General features: G+C 38.7%; 1 protein-coding gene across 1 annotated transcript in view; it reads right to left on the bottom strand.

Moving 5' to 3' along the window:
- Window positions 1-584: 584 nt before the first annotated feature.
- ptgfrnb (prostaglandin F2 receptor inhibitor b) overlaps window positions 585-21441 on the bottom strand; it is a 62550-nt gene continuing 41693 nt past the window's right edge. Inside the window, exons 12-15 of the mRNA XM_044187703.1 lie at window positions 6894-7080; window positions 6597-6715; window positions 6248-6298; window positions 585-4991 (exon numbers count right to left, since the gene is read on the bottom strand). Coding sequence (XP_044043638.1) covers window positions 4879-4991; window positions 6248-6298; window positions 6597-6715; window positions 6894-7080 — 470 coding nt within the window. The 3' untranslated portion in view covers window positions 585-4878. The remainder of the gene's footprint in view (window positions 4992-6247; window positions 6299-6596; window positions 6716-6893; window positions 7081-21441) is intronic.

Genomic DNA, 21441 nt, shown 5'->3' with positions numbered 1-21441 from the left:
ATAGCGCCCCCTACATTAGTGTTCTCCAGCATTAATTTTTGTTCCAAATGACAATGTAGTGTCTAATGGGAATCTGTGCTAACGTTAGCAAGCTAGGTTGCTAGCTTTCACTTTCCAAGTGTAATATAAATTTAACAGCAGTCCCTCCTAAATGTAGAATGTAAAAGGGACAGACGGTTTAAATTGCTAACGGTTGATAACTAACGTTATGTTAATGAAAATAGTGTTAACATTCGTAGGCTATACAGAGATATTAAGTGCTTTCAAAATTTGACCGTGCGTCTCCTAGCAACGCCGGCTCTCAGATGTCAGTCAACTGCTGTCGTGGGAAACGTCCACTCAGAGGCCTGGATATGTCCAAAACACCATGTTTAAAAAAAACAAAAAACAAAACAAATATATGCACAATAGCTGCAGTATCATTATAGTCATTATAATTTCTTTATACAAAGAGTGAAGAGAATTCAATTTTCAGTTTGAACAGCACTTATTGGCTTTCTTGCGGAGAAAAAAGCTCACTAATGAACACATTATATCTCTTTAAATCCGTATACAAACAGAGATGCAAAAAGAACAAGTTATAGTTTTGAGGGGAATTAGAACTCTTTCTTTGTTTATTCTTTTGTCAAATAAACTGTGATGACAGCACCTGGACTGTTTTTCTACAGTCTCTGTTAGTTTGTCTGAGCAGTAATTGAAAAGCATTTTCAAGATAAAGCAGCACACACGGAGATCACTGGGACACTGGCTTCTGCTTGTTGGTATAATATCAAAAACTGCAACTCACCTTCATCGCAAAAAAACAAACAAAAAACCCACAGTAAAATCAGAACATATAAAGTCATTTACAAAATGAATACATCTTACAAATCAATTTATTTAAAAAACATCATCATGATTCATCGTACTCATTGCAATAAAATGACAAAATAAAAAGGACACTGGGGAAGCCTTGCAGTGACATATTCAATGGTGTGTATCAATGCTACGAACGTGTGTGTGTGTTGTTTACGGTTAAGAGCATTTGGCACAGAGCCCTATTATTCACCTGTGTGCTTAAGTACAGTGAATGTGTGTGTGTGTGTGTGTGTGTGTGTGTCAATGATAGTGGTAAAACCTATTTTGAATACTGCAACAGCACTATCACAGAGAGGCACACACACCTCCACAAACATGGAGCCTTATTGGAACTTTCTGAAGTAACTGTCACCATCAATCAAGCCAAAACACACATATTGTATATTTGAATATTTCTCAAATGGATTTTCAGCTGAACCGCTTAGTGGCCCTAACTCTAGAAAATAGAATAGTAGCACTGTCCAATAGGAACGTCATATTTCTAAGTTTTTCGTTTGCCGGATGAAACTTAACTAACTGCATTCAGACCAAATTTGGTTCAAAAGGTTTAATTTTGTGTGTCAGACGAGTGCTGCTATTCTAAACCCTTCTGAAGCGCTCAGTTGGGCCAAAAAAAATTAATAAAAATTGTACAGGTTTGTCTTGGTGTTTCCAGTAGCCGATGGTGTTGTACATTTGTGCAACTATGAAATAAACCCATTGAGTATCATCAGTCAGAGATATTTCTGGATTTGGGCATTGTTTTCTGATTGGATAATAGTTAAATTTCTGTACTGGCTGCCTGACCAGGCCGCATTTAAGGCCACAAAGTCAAAGCTGAGTGGGCGATAGATGCATTGTTTGAATATGTAACATCCAATCAGGAAACAACCTTCTTGTTTTAAACTAATCTTAATGTTGTGTGTTTTAGCTCCGACTGAGGGTGAAAACTATGTAATGATTACAGCTTTACATGAGCTGTGACCTGACTACAGCCTGATATTGCTCATAAAGTTCTGATAGTTGCTAAAAACCATTTAAAACATCAAACAAAGCCCTATCCAAGCCCAGTTGGTTGAGGAGGAAACACAGCCGGGAACATCTTACTACAAACCTGTTAGGTTTGTAGTAAGATCCTGCTGGGTTTGGACAGAAACTTCCTTACTTGTTGCTGGAACTGTGAGTGTGCGTTCACACAGCAGTCAACATGATGCAACAGTTCATTCATTTGCAATAAAAACACCACAGAGACTCAACAGCTGATAATTGTTGGGCACTGCTGACCTTCTTAATCAGCTGGTAACGGCAGATTTCGCTTTGTATTTGTTCTACAGATCTGATTTTCAGTTTTGGCTGTTAGGTAAAAGTAAACTTAACAGATTCCTACAACTTTTCTCTGAAAGAGTAAAGATGAAACATCTCGAAATGATTTGGAAAAGGGCTGTATCAGAGTTGAAATCTCTGAAACCACTTTACTGACAGTTTTCTGATTACCTTCCTTACTAGTTAGCGAATGAACAGTTTGACATTTTGAGAAATACAGTATGCTTGCCAGCAATAGGTCTGGGACGTGTTTAGTCTATCTTCAAACTGGTAACTGCTAGCCTAGTTAAACCAAAAGTGACAGAACATGCCTGCCAACAATTTCAACTGGGGTTCTTGGATGTACTGGTGGCTTTAGTAAAAATGTGTAAATAAAGTTATTTCAAGGCTAAATGTTTCATTTCTGATGGAGCTAGGATAGCAGTTTCCCCCTGCTTCCAGCCTTTGCGTTAAGCTAAGCTAGGCTAGGCTAACCACGTCTCAACTCTCTGTACTGGACGCAGAGGTGGAACTGAGTGCAATCTTCTCATCTGAGTCTGGGTAAGACGGCAAACAAGAGTATTTCCCAAAACGTTAGACTGCCCCTTAAACTCATTAAAGTCATGTGATGTTTAAAGGAATAGTTAAGCATTTGGGGAAATAAGCTTATTTGCTTTCTTTTTAAGAATTAGACGAGAAGATCGATATCAATTTCATGTACGAAACTGGAGTCAGGACATGGTTAGCTTAGCTTAGTAGTAAGACTGGAAGGAGCTAGCCTGGCTCTGTCCAAAATTCCTAAAAATGCCTACCAGCACCTCTATTTACCGCTCACTAATTAACACATTGTATCTTGTGTGTTTAATCTGTACACAAACAGTAATGTAAAAACTATTTGTGGTTTTAGGAGGTGTTTTGGCGAACAGTTAATCCATCCGCCCTGCCAAGAAACTGTTAGAGCATGTAACATCCCCTCAAACAAAAAAATTTCCTTTTTACATTTCTGCTTGAGTACGGATTAAACAAACAACCTACAATGTGTTAAATAGTGAGCTTAAGAGGTGCTGGTGGGTGTTTACATTCACTTTGGACAGAGCTAGGCTAGCTACTTCCCTCTACTTCCTGTCTTTATGCTAAGCTAGGCTAACAACATCCTGATTCTAGCTCCGTACTTAATGCACAGACATGAGATTGATATCGATCTTCTCGTCTCCCTCTTGGAAAGGAAGCGAATAAACGTATTTCCCAAAATGTTTCTCTATTCCTTTAAAAAGCAAAACTGAAACTGAGGAACATGCACGAGTTTCCTGTTCAAAACTCTGCAAACAGCTGTAAACCACCCGTACTGTGTTATAACAGAGTCATGTTGCTCACCGTTTGAACAAATGAGAGTCTAGATTAGTGGAGTGACAGCTAGGTTTAAAAATCTGGATGTAAGAGACATTGATGTCATCAAAATGTAACCCTGGAAAAAGTTTGTGTTGCTCATGAATGACCAGTCTGTCATTATAAAACAGTACATGCAACTCTTTGTCTCACATACTGTAGCACAGCACTCACACACTAACACACACAGGAGACTCGGGCAAAAGAACAGCTGGATACATTTCTGAATATTTATAAAAGAAGAGTGCTTGCTGTCACCACTGTTAGTGGCTGTTCAAGTGTTGATCTAGCAATATGAACCAAGCACACCTCCGTTAGTTCAAATATTGGCACCACATACAGTATATCTCACACACAAACACACTAAATGCATATCTCCTTGTAAAGCTTAAAAATGTCTAACATTTTAAAATCTCTCAATTTTCATAAAACTAGAGTTGAGAATAAAGGTAAATACTGTCCTTTTGTTAAGGTAGGAATACTCTGGGGTGGTAGTTCTAGTGCAATACCTCTCGTGTGGAAAGCACGCAGAGCACTTTCGTTTTCTAGGACTTCTGCTGCCCATATGAACGTGACGTTTACTCCATGACCTCCTCCGTGACAGAAGTAAGGCTCAGGCTGCCTAAAGCGCCAGTCTCTGCAAATACAAAATAACTTTAGCCGTGTGACTTAACAGGGGGATATGTCAAGGTGCAGATACATAAATGAAATGCCACTTCCGTCTCTCCAACCCCAACCACCCTTTGAATTTTCTGTGCTTCCTCAAAAAAGAAAATCCAATGGGGTACGCTGGTGTGTCGTTACTTTGAGAGACTCATTTACTATCAGGAAGTGGTTGTACTTTGCAGGGAGCCTTGGCATCAGAAGAAGAAAAAAAAAAACATGAAGTCCAGCCTGAGCGCTTCATTTGTTATCCCTAGTGGTTACAGAGGCAGCAGATCTGTTTGGTGATCCTTTATTCCCAAGTGGCAGTGATGTCTCTGGATTCGTCAGAGTTTCTTGTTGTGCTATGGTCTTAACAGAGAGCAAATATATCTGTGTAAAAATCACTGGAAGCGCCACAGATTTTAATGGATCTTCATAGAAATTGAAGTCTCAAAGGCTATTTCCCCATCGGTGCTTGTAAAAGTCCCCTGCTCCTCCACTGCAGAGCTGAAAGATCCTGAGCACCTCTTAAAGCACTGCGATTGATCAGCCAAGCTTCTATATCCACAGCGATGTGTCGTTTTACTCCCAACGTCCGTCGCCTGGAAACAACTGGGTGTCCCAGAAATCGTCTATGGGAGTGTGTCTGTTGTGTGTGTGATGTTTCCTGTGAGCGCTGCAGTGTGTGGGTGCGGAGGAAAGTGTTTGTCAGTCCATCTCCAGGTCTATCAGTTTGTTGCGGGAGCGTGGAGTGTGTGTGGTGTTGCGGCAGCAGCACTGGGCACAGACCAGACCCAGGACCAGAGAGAAGAGGCCCACACCTGGAGGCACACAACAATGTTAAAGATACCATATTACCAACACTACTCCTGCACCACTAGTATCTCGACTAATGCTACTACTAATCTTACTCATACTGCAATGATTACTACTACTACTACTACTACTAGATGAGCTGTTACCATGTTCACAACAGCCAAATTCCTTTTAAAAGTGTTTTTACTACTTTTACTGGTATTACCATAAGCCTGTCCACCACAGGAAGTTTTCCAGGAACCTTTTTAGGTACTCAGGAACTTTACCTCCATTTTAACCGGAGCAGCCAGAGTCTAAATTTAGTTGCTGGCCCTGGGTGTAGTTCTTTCCGATGGATCAATAACTATTGGGGTGAAGTTTGCAGGGCTAAACATTGCTGGTTGGACCTTGCGGCTGCTATAACTTAATTCACACAATAGGGACTGAGTGGCACTAGAGTCAATATTAGGATGAGGGTTGGATATTTCCCGTTTCCCTAAGAGTTTCTTTATTAATAACAACTAGGGATGTCCCCAGCCCTTTTTTAAGTATCAGTGCCAATTAAGTGCATATTTTATTGATTGTTAGTGGCTATATTAAGCCTGATCAAATTCAGATTCTTGTCTTATTTAAATCCACTGTGCACTGACAATGCCAACTGTCAGACACGTGTCCTAAATAAGCATGAGCACAGCACTGACAGCTAGTCAAGTGCAGAACAGCACAAAAAAACAAAAACAAAAGGATCTTATTACAGTAGATCTAGTACATCGGCCAGCAGTTTAAGTGAAGATGTCCACACTGAGAGCGAGCATCAGTGAGCCAAGTGAACAAAAAAACCCTAACTTTTACACATTTTCAGTGACATTTTGCTGCTGCTCTCGGCTGAAAACTGCATTTAAATGCCAATATTTTGTTAATGCTGCCTCAACATTTCAATAAGCTAGCTCACAAATATAGGCTATAATAATTTGTCATTCCCCATGGCAACAGCTACAAACCAGATGTTGATGGGTTAATGCTCAGTTGTGTTATTGCTTACAAAATGTCTACACACAAGCATCCAATACACAATAGTATATGACATTACAGTATAAGAAACCATTGCTGTTCTCTCAGCTGTCAAACATGTGTAAATGTTGGCAATTGGCAGATACTCAATATTTAAGGACTTATATCTAAATTAAATATTAATGATTAAACAGAGGCGTAAGACAACACCTGAAAAAAACATTACATACTTTGTTAACTTTTACTTGAGAATGTATGATGGTTACGTTACCTATTGAGGCTACTACACCATACAAGAGAGGTAACTGTAGGGACTCCCACACTGCAGAAGAGAGAGAAAGAGATATTAGGTATTTAATGGGAGAACATAATGTAACACCTAACAGTATATTCAACTGTGGATTAAAGTATCCACCACAAGGCAGACATTAGTTCAGTTCCTCTTTTCCATTTAATGTTTAAATATGTGCACGTCAAAATAACCTCATGTGCCATGTCCACACTAATGTATCTTTTTTGGCCTTCAATCCACAATAAGCTGGCGTTTTCCAATAGCAAAATCCCTATCCTCAGTACAGGACACTAAAAAACTGTAATTAACTTCAGCATACTCTCCTCACCAGCAAATCGGACGGTAAGGAAGACTCGAGATGACGTCAGCTCTCCAGCTTGAGTCCAGGCTCCTGTTGAGGCCGACAGGTACCAGGGAGTGGCAACACAGTGATACTCACCGCTGTCGCTGGAAACCACAGAACAAACACATAGTAAGACACTGCAGCTGAGATTGTGGTTATAACGATGATATACTGTAAATCTTCCAGCCAACAGGGATAAAAGAGACAAATTATTAGTTCACAAAGAACAAAACATGTTTGCTGATGACCCACTGCTGTTTACCCACAACCACACACACTCACCTGTCCTGAGTGCCATGAATGTTCAACATGTAGGTGTGTGTGTCTTTGCGCTCTACGGAAATGTCACTGGATGAGTTACGAGTGTCTTTCTTCACAACGCCGAAGCGGTCGACGCTGGCCACCTGGGTTGTCGTCTCTCCACCACGCAGCCTGGTGAAAAACCAACGCACCTCATATGCCAGGTCGTCTGAGAGGGAGAGAGACACAGAGAGAGAAACACATTAACGCTGCACTGTTTGCTTGCTAAGAAATAGCTCCAATTAAATTCATACTGATCTTCTCAGGTGACCACGAGTAAGACCCCAAAGAGTAGCATCTTTCAAATATAACAAGATTCGGAAAAAGTATAATTTTTGATTTTTGTCTAACTGTTGCTTGAATGACTATAAATTGCTTATAGTGCATCACAATCGAAAGGTACCTTGTGGAGTTTTTGACTACTAATGGCACTATGGAGAAATGTTTTTATTAGTGGGTCAAGTCAGTTTTATTCATATAACCCAGAATCACATATTTCTTTCAGAGTGCTTTAAAATCTGTAAAATCCGACACCCTCTATCCTGAGACCCTGGATTCGGTAAGATAATAATATGAGGTAATAATGAAAAGAAAACACTAGGGAGAAACCACAGCAACAGCGACAGAGGAGGGATCCCTCTTACAGGACGGACAGACATGCAATAGATCACAATATGAAGTACATAAAATACATGTGTGGATCTTGTACTCCACTTCTACAATCACACACAGAAGCACGCAGATGACGTGATATACAATCCTTGAAAGACAAGGCATCACAACTTCCTTACTGTAATGTATTTCAAGTCAGTGAGAGGGTCAGTGGGCTGTTAGTTATGGAGAAAAGGGCAGTTTTATTTGATGGAACGGGTAGAAAGGAATGTTGAAAAATTTGTGATAACTTTATCGGTTGGACTTTTCAGTTGCTCCCAAATGTGCAGGATGACATCACCATCCTGAAGAGGCTGAAGATGTTTTCCAGGAAGCAGCAATTTTCCAGAAAGTTCAAGTGCCCATTTCATGAAATCTTTACTTGTTTTAGCTAAAATTTACTTTAGTTAATGGCCTGCCTGCAAATAGTAATGTTAAATTGTGGTAGATGTTTTATTTATTACCAAAATGGGGTGGTTAGTTATGAATTGTAGAGGTTTGGATGTATCATAACTCATTTGAGCAGTATTTAACCACCTCAAAACATGGTAATAGCTTACACAGAATTATTTATGTTGCATTATGATGTTTTCACATATGGTTATTAGCACCATATTCTATACCTAAAGTGTAATATTTACATTGAAGAGTTTCTGTACTTTAATTGAGGAAGAGAGTGTGTTATTTTTGGATGTACAATGCAGCCATAATTTCACTATGATGACGACAGAACAAAAGAAGAAACCAGGAGAATCAGTCCAAACCAACAGAATGACTCCATTATCACCACATTAAAACACACACACACAGGCTGCTGTTCCTTCTCCCACTGTAAGAGATAAAAAAGACAGAGATGGACATGCGACATAAAAAGGAGGATAGTGATGACAAAAGAAAGAAAACCGGGACGAGAGAATTTGTGATAATAGATGTAATCTTTGGAAAAGGGGGGCGAGCGAGCTAATTATTTCCAAAAGCAAGAGGGGGGGGGGGAGACAGAGACACAGAGAGAGAGAGAGCACAAACTAGTCATTAGTCTGTCAGGGAGAGAGGGACTATTAGCACTGTACCTCCACACACACACACACACACACACACACACACACACACACACACACACACAGAGAGAGTGAAGCACAATAAAAAACCCCATGGAGTCTTAGTCATCCTCTGTCATTTAGGAGACAAATAGAGGATACAGATGAAAAAATAAAGAACATTTGCGAACGACAACATGGAGGGGGGAAAAAGAAATGATGATGAAAAACAATTATGATGAAAAAAGAAGGCAGGAATGAAAGACAGAGAAATGAGGAGGGAAAAGAAGAGAATGGAGTGAATATAATGAAGAGAAAGACTGAGGAGAGGAAGAGGAGTGAACTCACCCACAGCAGAGTAATGAATCACATCTCAATTTCTCTCTCCCTCTCTTCCCTAATGGTTTTAATATTCAAGCGCTACATCATTAAAAATCAGTAGTAGTACAAGCAGCAGCAGCAGCAGCAGTAATAACACTGGCCTTGGTTTAGTGTCCTGTCCTTAATATTGATCATTATCTGAAAACTTTAGCCTCTCCATGTGAGACTTCAGAGTCCAGACTCTAGAGCAAGATATCCTCCTACCCTTTGGCCACATGTTCATTAAGTTTTGCTGTAGATATTCATGGTCTCAAGAGGATGATTTTGGTGACCTCCGACCCTTCCTCTAATAAAACCTCCCTTTGACCAAAGGCACCAGATATCTCAAAAAATAATTGCTTTTGCATGAAATCTGCTGCGGTCTCCAGACCACAAATCCTGATGTTTTTGGTCACCTCTGGACCTTTTCTCCAGTACTACTATCTGGCCAAAATTTACACTTGTACACATGAAATATACAAACTGAAGCTCCATTGAAGTTAGAGAGGACATTCATGCTCCCTAGAGAATGAACCCTTTCCATTTTGGACACTCCATAAGCATTTTTTTATATATATATACACATATACACACATACATATACACACACACACACACACACACACACACAAAATAAGCTAATATAAGCCGATAATGGCCTGGCTGATCTATCGGTCAGGCTCTAGGGGCCACTAGGCCACTAAATCAGCCCTGCGTTAAAACAACGCAAGCAGCGGCGCTGCTGGGCGTGCTGCTTCAGGTACTGGTGAGACAATGAAATACGACCCAGGAAATCCAGTTTGAGATCTGCCAAAACACTGCACAAAAGGTTTATAATACTCAAGACAGGATTTTACAAAAACTTTGGTATCATAAATGGTCAGATTTAGATATTTTGTAATTATTAACTACTATGTAGTAAATATTTTAAAATACTTTCACAAATTGTGGCTACTGGCAGCATTAATGCAAAAATATCAGTCTTCCTTTAAAGCCTGAAAGAACACAATTTCAAGCTCCTGTATTAAGAGTACTGTACCTTTAACCTTCTTAACACTTTTAGGTTCCATTGATCAATATTTCCATTTAATGCATAATTTAGAATTAACAACAGGAACACCATCAATACTCAGAAATCCTTTAAAGTGACATTCAGTGACAGGCTGTCCAATCAGAGAGGCAGAAGATCTCCAGATTCCCCCCAGCATTTCTCTGGAAGACACTTATTATCACACTTAGTATTATACTACATGTATTCTTGAAGATTGCTTTACTTAAGTAGATGCATATTAAGACTTAATTATACATTATTTGTCAGTGTTTAAAACTTTAAAACACACTTCAAAAGTTAGTCAGAAATAAGATGATTCCAGCTTTTTAACGTAAAGGAAATAATTAAGTTCCCACCATTTTTAATGTCAACTTTCAAAGACAGAAAAACTTAAAATACCTCAGCTCCTCATCTACACTCAAAGTCATAAAAACCTCCACACTGTTAAATGTGACTAAATTGATGGTGACGAGGAAGATGGTGATGATGAAGATGCATTCGGACAGCGTGGATAGGGGGCACTTTTTTTTTTTTTTGCACAACGACAAGTAGCTGAGCGCTCCATCCAACCAGAGAGGAGGAAACGGGAGGTGACACTAAGTGAGGGGGTGAATGGGTCGACTGACCACACACACACACACACACACACACACACACACACACACACACACACCTCCAGACTTGCTGACCAGAATCAACTGATGAGTAAAGTTGACAAAGAGAGAGGGCTGATTTGACCATTAACATCCTGATGAAAGCCCACATGGTTCCTCATAGCAACACATAGCAACATAAAGACTGTTACTACGGCACAAACTATTACTCTGAGCACTATGGGGAACCCAGTTTGTCACGTACTACAGTCTGAAACGATTCATTGTTTAGTTGATTAAAAAAGAATTGGCAACTATTTTGATAATCGTTTTAAGTCAAATGTCAAGCAAAAATGCCAAACATTTGATGGTTCTAGCTTCTCAAATGTGAGAATTAGCTACTTTTCCTTGTCTTATATTACATTAAATTGGCTTTTGGACTGTTGGCCGGACAAAAAAAAAAAAGGACATTTGATTACACCACCACGGACTCTTGGACATTTTTCACTGTTTTTCTGACCAAACAATGAATTGATTAAATCAAGAAAATGAATCTTCAGTTTAATCGATGATGAAAAGAATCATTAGTTGCAGCCCTGCTATAGTCATATATGTGACCATTCATGTTAAAGGAAAAACATGCTAATACACAAGGACATGGTTTGCTGAAATGGCTTCATGTATTAATGCTGATGGACAAATATAATGAAAATGGTGTGGTTGTAAATTAAAGTAATAGCATATTCATTAACTTAATAATGAAAAGTTGAAATCCTAAACATTAAAATGCACCCTTACTCAACTCAACACACTCAGGGGCTTTACTGCTAAAGCCTTACCTGGTCTGGTATGACCAGTAGCTTAAGGTGGCTAATGTTAGCTAACTTTACATAGAAATTGCTGTGTAACTGACATTACAGTCATTTTGCTGACTTTGTGCTACTGTAACAACTATATTTTAGCATTTAGCATTGTTCCATTACGATCATATGTGGCTGCTGTTCAGCAAACGTTCCATAGGCTTTAAAGACACAATGAAATACCCTTAAACTTTCTGGAAAATGGTGATTCTTCAAAGGCGACTTCATCCTGCACAAGTAGGTCTGACTAGAGTAAGTGACTTCTAATTTTGACATATATTTTAAAAATAGGTATTTGATCTCTTGGCAGACATATTGTCCATATATGAGGCCTGCCTCAGAGTAAGTCTACACTCCACTGAGGCCGTCTGCATGTGCGGGGCGAAGGCTTTTCTGACCATAAGGAACCCTCCGCCAAATCTGATCTATCAGTCAGGGCTCCCATCGGTACATGCTCCAGTAAAAGAAAAACAGGCTGAGTTCATGTGCAAGATGAAGGATGGTGTGATAAGGATGATCATCACTTGGGGTGCGGACTCAATGTGACCTGATGGACTACAAATGACAATTATTTATTATTGTTTAGTTTGCAGATAATTTTTTCGATCTATGAAATGTCAAAAAAAAAAAAATAATAATAATAATAATAATTGAAAAAATGCTCATCCAAATTTCCCAGAGCCAGAGGTTACAATTTCTAATTGGTTGTTTTATCCAACCAAAAGTTTCAAACACAAAGACATTCAAATGACGACGAGTTATGACAAAGAAAAGCAGAAATCTTCACATTTGAGAAGCTGGAACCAGCAGATATTGCACATTGTTGCTTGAAAAAGGACTGAAACGATTAATCAATTATCAATATAGTTGCAGATTATTTTTTTGTTGATCAACTATTTAATTAATTGACTAATCACTTCAGCTTTTCAGTATGCCCCCAAATCCAACCCATGAAATTATTCTAAAATCTGAGCGTAATTCAAATGATAATTCACAACACAAAGTTATTAATGGATAATTCTAGTTTATTACAATTTGGGTCTTTAGTTTTTAGTTTTAGCCATCATTCCTATTATTAATAATCACATTTTCGACATATCGCTGAAAAGAAGCTAGACAGGGCAGGAAACATGAGTAGCCAGATGACCAGACATGTTGAAAACAAGTTACCTGGTTGGTTGAACTTAGTTGGGAAAGAAAAAGATGAATAAACTGTTGGCTTGTTTACAGCCACATCTGAACGTCTTGACTGTTTGTGTTTCTTGACCTGACTTTTATTGTAGCAATGTCACATTAGTGAGTGATGGTCAAAACTGTGTCCCAAACTGTGATAAATAAATGAAGTTATCCTTTAAGAGTTCCATTCTGTAATGCTTTTATTTGCTGGTAAAGTAGCATTTTCATTTCACAGTACAAATAACTTGCATTATTTTAATGGCAATACATTTAAATATATTTACTTGAACAGAAATGTGTTCTGATGACAGGATGTACGGAAACAACTTTAATCCCTTTTATAAATCACTATGACTATATTCTTAAATAATCACATCATTTAAAAACTGCCTGGCTGACAGTCAAAAGGTATGTGTTTCTCTGTCGTTCTGATAACACCAGGTTAGTGTCTGACATTGCCGTTAATGATCAAAGACACATTTTGCATAATTCCGCAGGACTGACGCATGAACTCCGGTTGCTTGTTTCAGCGACGACACCCATATTCGAGGGACGGAGCTATAATTAGAAAGCGCTCTGCTTTCTCACAGTTAGCCTCCATCCTTTACTTTCTTTGTTCTTGACGGCAGAGAGGACGGAGAATGAGGAGAGGGAACGAGGGAGGGTAGGGGATTTGAAAATACTTAGTGACTGAGGAGATTATTTTGTTTATCTCACAGCCATGAATCAACAGCAAGGAGGCACTCAGCAATGTGAATACATCTCAAGTCTTTGGAGAGCATGCAGTATCATCAGAGACACGCCCGCCCCCTCCTCATGGGAGGTGCTTTAGGAGTATCTGATCCCCCACCAGCAGGCCGACTCACAGCTTTTTGCCCACAGCTGTTCCTCTGCTGAATGCAGACTCTTGCCGCCCCCCCTTATAGACCTTTCTACCCCTCTATATGAACTCACTGACTCCCCAACAGTCACTTGATAAACTACAGGCTCAGTTTACACTGCTTTGCTGCACTGCTATCCTGTACACACAGAGTGAACAGAAACATAGTGAAGTCTGTATGTGTTGTTACATAAGTAGGTGTATACAACATTTCCACAATTTCTTTGCATGTAAACAGAATATCAAAAACGCACTTAAAGGATGATCTGACAGACTGAAGAAAGTGTGATCGTAGGCTTGTTGGGTTTTTTAATAAACACAAAATAATTCAAAATGTTTGCTATGAGCGAGACGGCCCTTTGATAGATGAATGTGGGATAATCAGGCCGTAACGAGTAATCCTTGGACTCCTAATATCACAACCTAAAAGGCCTCAGTATGCTTAGAAACAAAATGCCTGTTGGATCGTCAAACAAGCGATTGAACTTCTCCCTTGAGCTCTCTTTTTTTTTTCTTTCTTCACACAACTACTTCCGTCACTTTCTGTTTGTACAACTGAGCGCAACACCACAAATGCTTTTAAGGGGACACTGTCCCAAAGTGCGCGCCGTTATTCCCATTTGTGTAAGTCACTGCATTGAGACTACAAAGACACACAAAAGAGGAGTTCTTGGAGAGCGATCAGGGACGCAGCCCATCAAGACAGGCTTTTAACGTCACCTTCGAGTGTAAACACTTTTGCATTTTTTTACAACATGCCGTACGACCTAGTTTGTTTCAAGTAACCTGGGTAAAACAACCAATGACAGATAAGAAATGTGTTGCAGTCTTGCCTGTATAATGGGCAGTGAAGCTCTCCTGTCCATGGTAATCCTACGTATTAGCAGTGGGGTCACAAACATCAACACAAACCGGCATTTAGTTGAAAACAACAATGCTGTCTGGTTTGACTCCCCCCGACTAATGACAGAAGGGTGTGTCACTGAATGTTTTGAAAACTCAATGAAAAATCAGTGGATTTAGAACATGTTCCATAAAACTGAAAAACAAAAAAAACGAATGAAAAATGTCACAAGAAATATGATGCTGGACTATAGTCTGATGCCATTTGCGAGGTCTTTCCACTTATACAAAAACTGAATTCTATGAGAAATTTCTGGTAATTATTTTTATTTTTTATTATTTTTTATTTGTGACCTTGGCACAGTGACAAATATTAGATTCAAAAAGCCATAATAGAGCTCTTTTTTCTCTTTTCATGGGATTTGTTGACAAAAATCAGATTTGTATATTAAGTGTATAACAATTTGGCCAAACAGCACAGTTATAGCGTGAAACGCCTGTAAGAAAATTGGCTGTCAAAGTTTTGGCGGGTGTAATGAGCTGAGTAGTCAGCTGACAGACTAGTTGATGACTTAGATGACCACATGGTTTGTCAATACTTATGGCACAACTTACTTTGTCACAACTATGTTAGCTTCATTACTAGTAACACTGTTTTAGCTGGTGGAGCAGCTTCAAAAAGCAGGTGGAGGGTGTGTGTGGGGGGGGGGCTCTGAGAACTACAGTGCATCTCTAATAGAATATCTGGCTCCTGTCGGAGCTAATAAAACTAAAATGGCTGTCTGTGGAAATGAAGACAGTCTGATTGGATTTCTCTGGATTAATCCCTTGAGAGTCCAAGGCATAAAACTGCCTGAAACACACACACACACACACACACACACACACAAAAGACTGACAATTACCACCAGTGCTTCTAATGAAACTGTGTGTGTGTTCTCTGCTCCATAAAGCAGGACAGCACTGGTAGAGTGGAATACTAAACACTATAAAAACACTATTTAGCCTCACAGAAACAAAGCCACTGGGAAGCAAAGTTTCCCCCGTTACTCGCCGCATGCTTAATAAGAATAAATGAATGCAAATCCTAGATTTTCAGCGGCTAAATGCTAATATTTAAAGATAACAAATACTAGATTTGATATCTATGTAGAAATAACGTACCTATCTCTAATATCTTGAATTAATCTAATATTACAGTACTATGGTCCTATAAATGAGCATTTGCATTCACATTTTGGTTTTAATTCTCAGCAGCATGAACCAATTCATCGACATTGCTTAATGTAATGATTAAACCTGAATTCTTTTTTTGGCTCCGATTAACTACACAAGCCAAAAACACGAGCATTTGACTAGAAACGCTAAGAATTAGACAATAAAACAAATTATTTTAAAGATACAGTTCTATAGAGAGCTTCCTCAGATCGGTCAAACACATTTATAATCCAAGAAGTTTCAAACTGCAAATGAAATTTCCATATTAGTTAATATGGAGTAACATCTAACTTCCATCTCTTTTTGGGTTATCCGTTTCAGTCTTGTTATAAACTGGCTGTTATTATTTATTTAATTTTAGTTTTATGTTACATTCCTCTTATAATACTTTTCTTAAATAACTGAATGTCTTGTCCCATGTATATTTGTGTATATTAAAAGGCCTACAGTAAGACTAGAAAAGCTGATTGTGTCATATTGGTAATAGTATTATACCAATACAATGCAAATGTTAATTTGGCTTTTGAATCTGGTTTGTTTTTTGGGATTTTGGCAGCAATTCTTCTACTGCAGGCCAACGTCATGTGGCACTGAGCCCTTTTAGCTCTCTAACTTGTCTGTCACACAGTTATCTTGGTTATTTTGTACTGAAATTCTCGCTAACTTTCAACAAGTTCTTGAAATTGAGTGGAATCATCTGTAAACTAGATATTATTGAACACACCTTCCTGATGGATTACTTTTAAGTAACAGGGTAATTTCATGGCTTAGCTAACAACTGTCATGACAGAGGATTCAATTAGTCACCATGAAACCTTTCCTGAGAAGTAAAGTCCTGTCTCATAGTATTATAAAGCAATGCAGTGTTTTGATGTTAAGCTGCATCTTCTCTCCCATTCCTGCTTAACTGACTGAGACCTAATGGAGTGAAAATAATGGCACTGCTCTGCTGTTCAGGACTATCTGCTCATTTTCAATTTGTATTTTACTGTCACGCTGTCCTCTCCTCTCCCCTTCCACTCACTTTCCTGCTTTTGTACCCCTCTTCCATCTCTCTCTTTATGTTTGGTTAGCTACCATTTGCTCTAGTTTCTTACCACAGTAAAAACATCCAGAGTGAGACAGTGTTTGAAGTTTTGAGTCAAGACTCTTCTTTCACTTCTGCTGAACACCTAAAAAGAAGTGGTAGTTTGGATTTTTTGCAGTCATCTAGAGGCGACTGAATACTAGAAAGGATTTTTTTTTGACAACAAATGAATAAATGACTATACTGAATAACTTGCATGAAACTTTTATCTGAATGTTTTCTCACGTCTCAGTACTTTTGGAACTCTGAAATGGGGTGAACCTGTAACAGAAAGAGCTGTGGTTTTTCAACAATCTATCTCCCTATAGCTGAAAAATAGCATTAGATTTAATCATTGTTATCACTTCACTTGCAGTTGGCATTCAAGTACATAAATGTCCAAATAGCATAAAAGCTAGGAGGTTTTCACCAATATGGGCCTTTGGATTCTTGACAAAACAGGTCAAATCGGCTTTTCTAACTGTTAATAACACTGTCACTCAATTAATAGCTTTATTAAAGCTGGCTCTAACTGGAACCATTTAAAAATAAGAACATAAATATCCATAAAGGCAAACATTAGTAAACAATGCCTATCCCACTCATGGCTAAAGGTTCTTATGTTTCCACCAGACATGAAGTAAATCAGTAATAGAACGAAAAGTGGATGGAACTTCTCTATTAGGGCTCAACTTAATCTTGTCATCGTTGGGATGTATGAAACTGGTGGAAATTTTATAAGAATGGTCATTTAGCATTTATATTACATAGGTAAATTGTTGTGATACACAACAGGAAAAAGGTATATGCCACATATTCAAAAAGCTATGAGCTCAAATTCAGCTGCCGAGTTGTTTCAAGTTATTCCATAATTCCCTGGGTTTCACAGTTACGTATTAGCTAATAAAGCAGACATGCAATAAAAACAAGACAAAAGGAAGGTTACCGAAAACAATAGTTTGAGGGAAATCTGGCAATGTTGGATGGACAGATGGACCAAACAACCAACATCACCAACATTAGGCCCTGCTGATTTTGGGGCAAATATCTTTACAGTATATTGGATTAAACCAGTGGTTCTCAAACTGGGGGGTGTAGAGCCACTGCAAGGGGGCCTGGATGTTGAGCAGACCTAAAGTTGCATGAATATGATTCATGTGGTGACATAAACAAACAAAATTGCTCTGATGCTAGCAAGGCTATTTTGCTAACCTGAATCTTTTGTTTATTTTAAATCGCCCATATTGTTAATGAATGATTAAATCCACTTTTGCTGGGGTGGGGGGGATTAACTGGATTAAACCAACATAATGTAACAAAACCTGCATTGACAGTTCTTGAATCACCTCATGTTAGTTTTTTTTTGTATCTGTAGCTGTTATTGGTTCACCAGAAACAGTTAACAGAGTGAGAATCATTTAGTCTTTCTGTCATCCGCTCTCATCACCTCACCACTTCACATTCTTAACTGTTCATCCTCTCTTCAACCCTCTCATTCCTCTCAACAACTCTTCCCATTCTTTCTCTCGCCACTGTTAGAATTCACTGCCTTCCTCTCCTTTTTCCTCTCCTCCTCGTCTCTCTCTTTAGGAAACTTTGCATGCTGTTCTCGAGCCACTCTTCCTCCATTTACTGGCTCCTCTATTCACTCTCCTCCACTCTTGCTCACTTTAACAATCTGTTTTGCTTTCTCCACTTTTCACCATTCACTCCCACCTTCTCTCCCTCTCTCTCCATCTCGCCGTCTATTCTTTCTCTACCTCGGTCTGTCTCCCCGGCTGGCTAACGGAGCGTGAGATTGGCTAATTAACGGCTGCCTGTCGGCCCTGCAAAGACAGCTGGGTAATTTGGTGAGAGTGGAGAGGAGGGAGGGAGGATAGACTGAGGAAAAAGTGAGGTGTAGAGGAGCCAAAAGAGGAGAGAAGGATGCACCATTATATTTATCCCACAGAGTTATTTTAAGGTGTTAATCACCTGTTCCTGTGTGCATTTAAAAAAGCTGGAGTTGTACTCCTCATTAAAATGTATAAATGTTATTTGCTTTACTTCCACGGCACCCATTACTGAATGGCTGAAAAACAGCAAGGATCATGGGATATGATGATGCAGGCAAAACTGAACAAGGTCCATATGAAAATGTCAGCTGACAGTAGGCTATTTAATACTGGCTTCACACCAGTTGGGTTAAATTGTTTAAAGCTGCATTTATCAGTTTTTTTGGCTGCTTGAAGGCAGCAAAACAAGATGTAAACACAGCATTGGCCTGTTATCACCTTATAAAGATGCTATGGCAGATAAATTAGCAAACAATTCCCGATTACAACATCCAGCAGACACGGAGCGATGCTATGTTTGTGGCTACCTGATGAATGTAAGTCCAATATTAAGTGAACTGAATCTGAAGTCAATTAAGATTAGTTGCAAGTCAAACTGAGTAAAAGTCGCCCACTTAAGGGCCAGTCGCTGGTTAAAAGGAACACCAAAAGTACAAGAGTATTACTTGTAATGTATTCATTTTTATAACATGTAATGGTTGGTTCGTCAAATATATACTTTTGCAAACAGATCAAGTTTTAATAATCAGCTTCCACTTCAAAATCTTGATTTAGCAGTGTCCCTCTGGAAGTGTGGCACAAAAGCAATTAAATATAGATGAAATAGTAATTTATTACATTTTCATTACATGCCTTCTCCTGATAAAATTTAAAATTCCTTTTATCAGCTTTGCAATGATTTCTGCATATTACAGTACACGTAAGGTTTTACAAAACGACTAAATGAGCTCCTGAAATAACCACCAAGAAAACAAACTGATCAAAAATCAAAAATACTGGCACTTAGCATTGTTTCACTCAGATCAAAATCTCTTTTCCAGCTGTCATTCTCTGAAAAATTAAGAAACCTATGAGATGGCAGAAAAATGGGGAGTTAATTGCTCAACCAACTGGGAACTGCAGGTTTTTAGCATTTGCCTACTTGTCTGTCTGTGTGCTCATTTACAAAAGACTATAACTACCCACCTGTCATTTAGAGATTATTATTTTATTTAAGTATTCTACCTATGAAACAAATGTTTTTTTAATGACAAAAAAAGCTCATTCCTAGTTTACATTCACAGTAAGTAACAGCATACTGATACAAGCTATTTAAGAACAGGGTGTTTTAAAATGGAAAGCATAAACATTTGTATTATTGTGATTTCTGGTTGAAAGATTAGTTTACTTGATTGAGTCCCTTTAACACCATGTTGTACACTGAATCTAAATCAAATCATCTTGATCGACACTTGACAAATGTGGCTGTCCAATATTAGCCTTATGTTTCTCTTTTCCATGGCTGATGTTTTCTTTGGAGGCTAAAAGGAGGATCTGTGTGTGTGAAGTACAAAGCTTTATTTTCTCCCAGAAGGAACAGAGTGATATGCTATTATTTTAACAAAAGAATATCTGAGCAGAAAAAACACGATATGTCAAAAAGACCCAAACTGTCACAGTTTCAGCAGCAGTGCTTCAAAAAGGAGAGAAAAATAACTCTAATTGTGATGTCATCTCACTACCACTGATTTCAAGTACGCAGCGTCTCACAAACACACACTGCAGTAACATGCCAGTCATTCCAGTGGTAATGAATACTGTGTGTCCGCATGCAGCAGCATGCTAACATAACATATCAAAGAAAAACAACACAGGGTCAAAAAGATAGCAACTCAAACACACACACACACACGCTTCTGTGTTAAACGTTAGCTGAAACAGTATCAATAATTTTAAAACTTCCTTCTATAAACTTTAATTAATTTGATAAATGATTATTGACCTACAATAATATTCAGGTTACTGTATGCGACAGAGGATGGTTCTCTTGTTTGATCAGGAAATCTGCTCTAAATGTTACTCTAATGACTCAAAGAACAAAGAATCCATTCGTCACAAATTGGGCAAGAACAGAACATGAAATCCTCAGATTTCACATATTTGTCCACATTCAATTCTGGTGTCAATATCGTCACTGGTGGGAAATCTCCAGACAGGAAGTGATGAAAGGAGTGACTACAAGTGAAGTTTGACAGTAAACTGAAAGCCACTGATCAATGTCTCAATCTCTCTCCGGCACACACCCCACCGGATATCTGAGAAACAATTACCTACCAGCTGCTGTCTGAGGGCATCAAAGAGTGATGAAAAGTCTGGAGATCACCAAAGTCAACTGAAAACATCCCCTGGGGACCATGTATGTCTGTACAACATTTTATGACAATCTGTCATAAAATTGTTGTTGAGATAGTTTGGTCTGAACCAAGGAAGCCCTACTGACCAACACTGCCATCCCTAGAGCCATGCCACTAGCATGGTTGAACATTTCAAACTGGCCCTGAGTATGGGGGAAAAAACAAAACCAAAAAACATCATCTGGGGAGCATGAATCACACGTCATGGCAATCTTACAATTTGATGATTAGATATCTTAAATTCAACTGGACATTTTGGTCTGACGATGGCGCTACAGGAAAGCTCATGTAATACGGAAAAGTTCATCCTCTTGGGAGCATTAATGCGCAGTCCCTACTGGATTTAGATATTTTGTGTGTTCAAGTAGAATTTTTTTCTGATGGTGGTTCTAGAGGAAAGGTCGGTCGGTCCACAGTAATAATATATATCCCTAGTCCTCGCTGCTAGTGGGTCAAAAACTGGCAATACTGTAATTAGTAACACAATTAGGAACCTGGTGTGGCCCTGAAAGAGATAAATGATCTTAATCCTGCTGGTTGAAGACATTTCAGTCTTATAGACTTCAG

This window comes from Siniperca chuatsi, linkage group LG24 (genome assembly GCF_020085105.1).
Source record: "Siniperca chuatsi isolate FFG_IHB_CAS linkage group LG24, ASM2008510v1, whole genome shotgun sequence".
In the NCBI taxonomy this organism is placed as follows: Eukaryota; Metazoa; Chordata; class Actinopteri; order Centrarchiformes; family Sinipercidae; genus Siniperca; species Siniperca chuatsi.
Note: the sequence above shows the minus strand (reverse complement) of the source record. Positions and strands in the feature narration are given on the sequence as shown.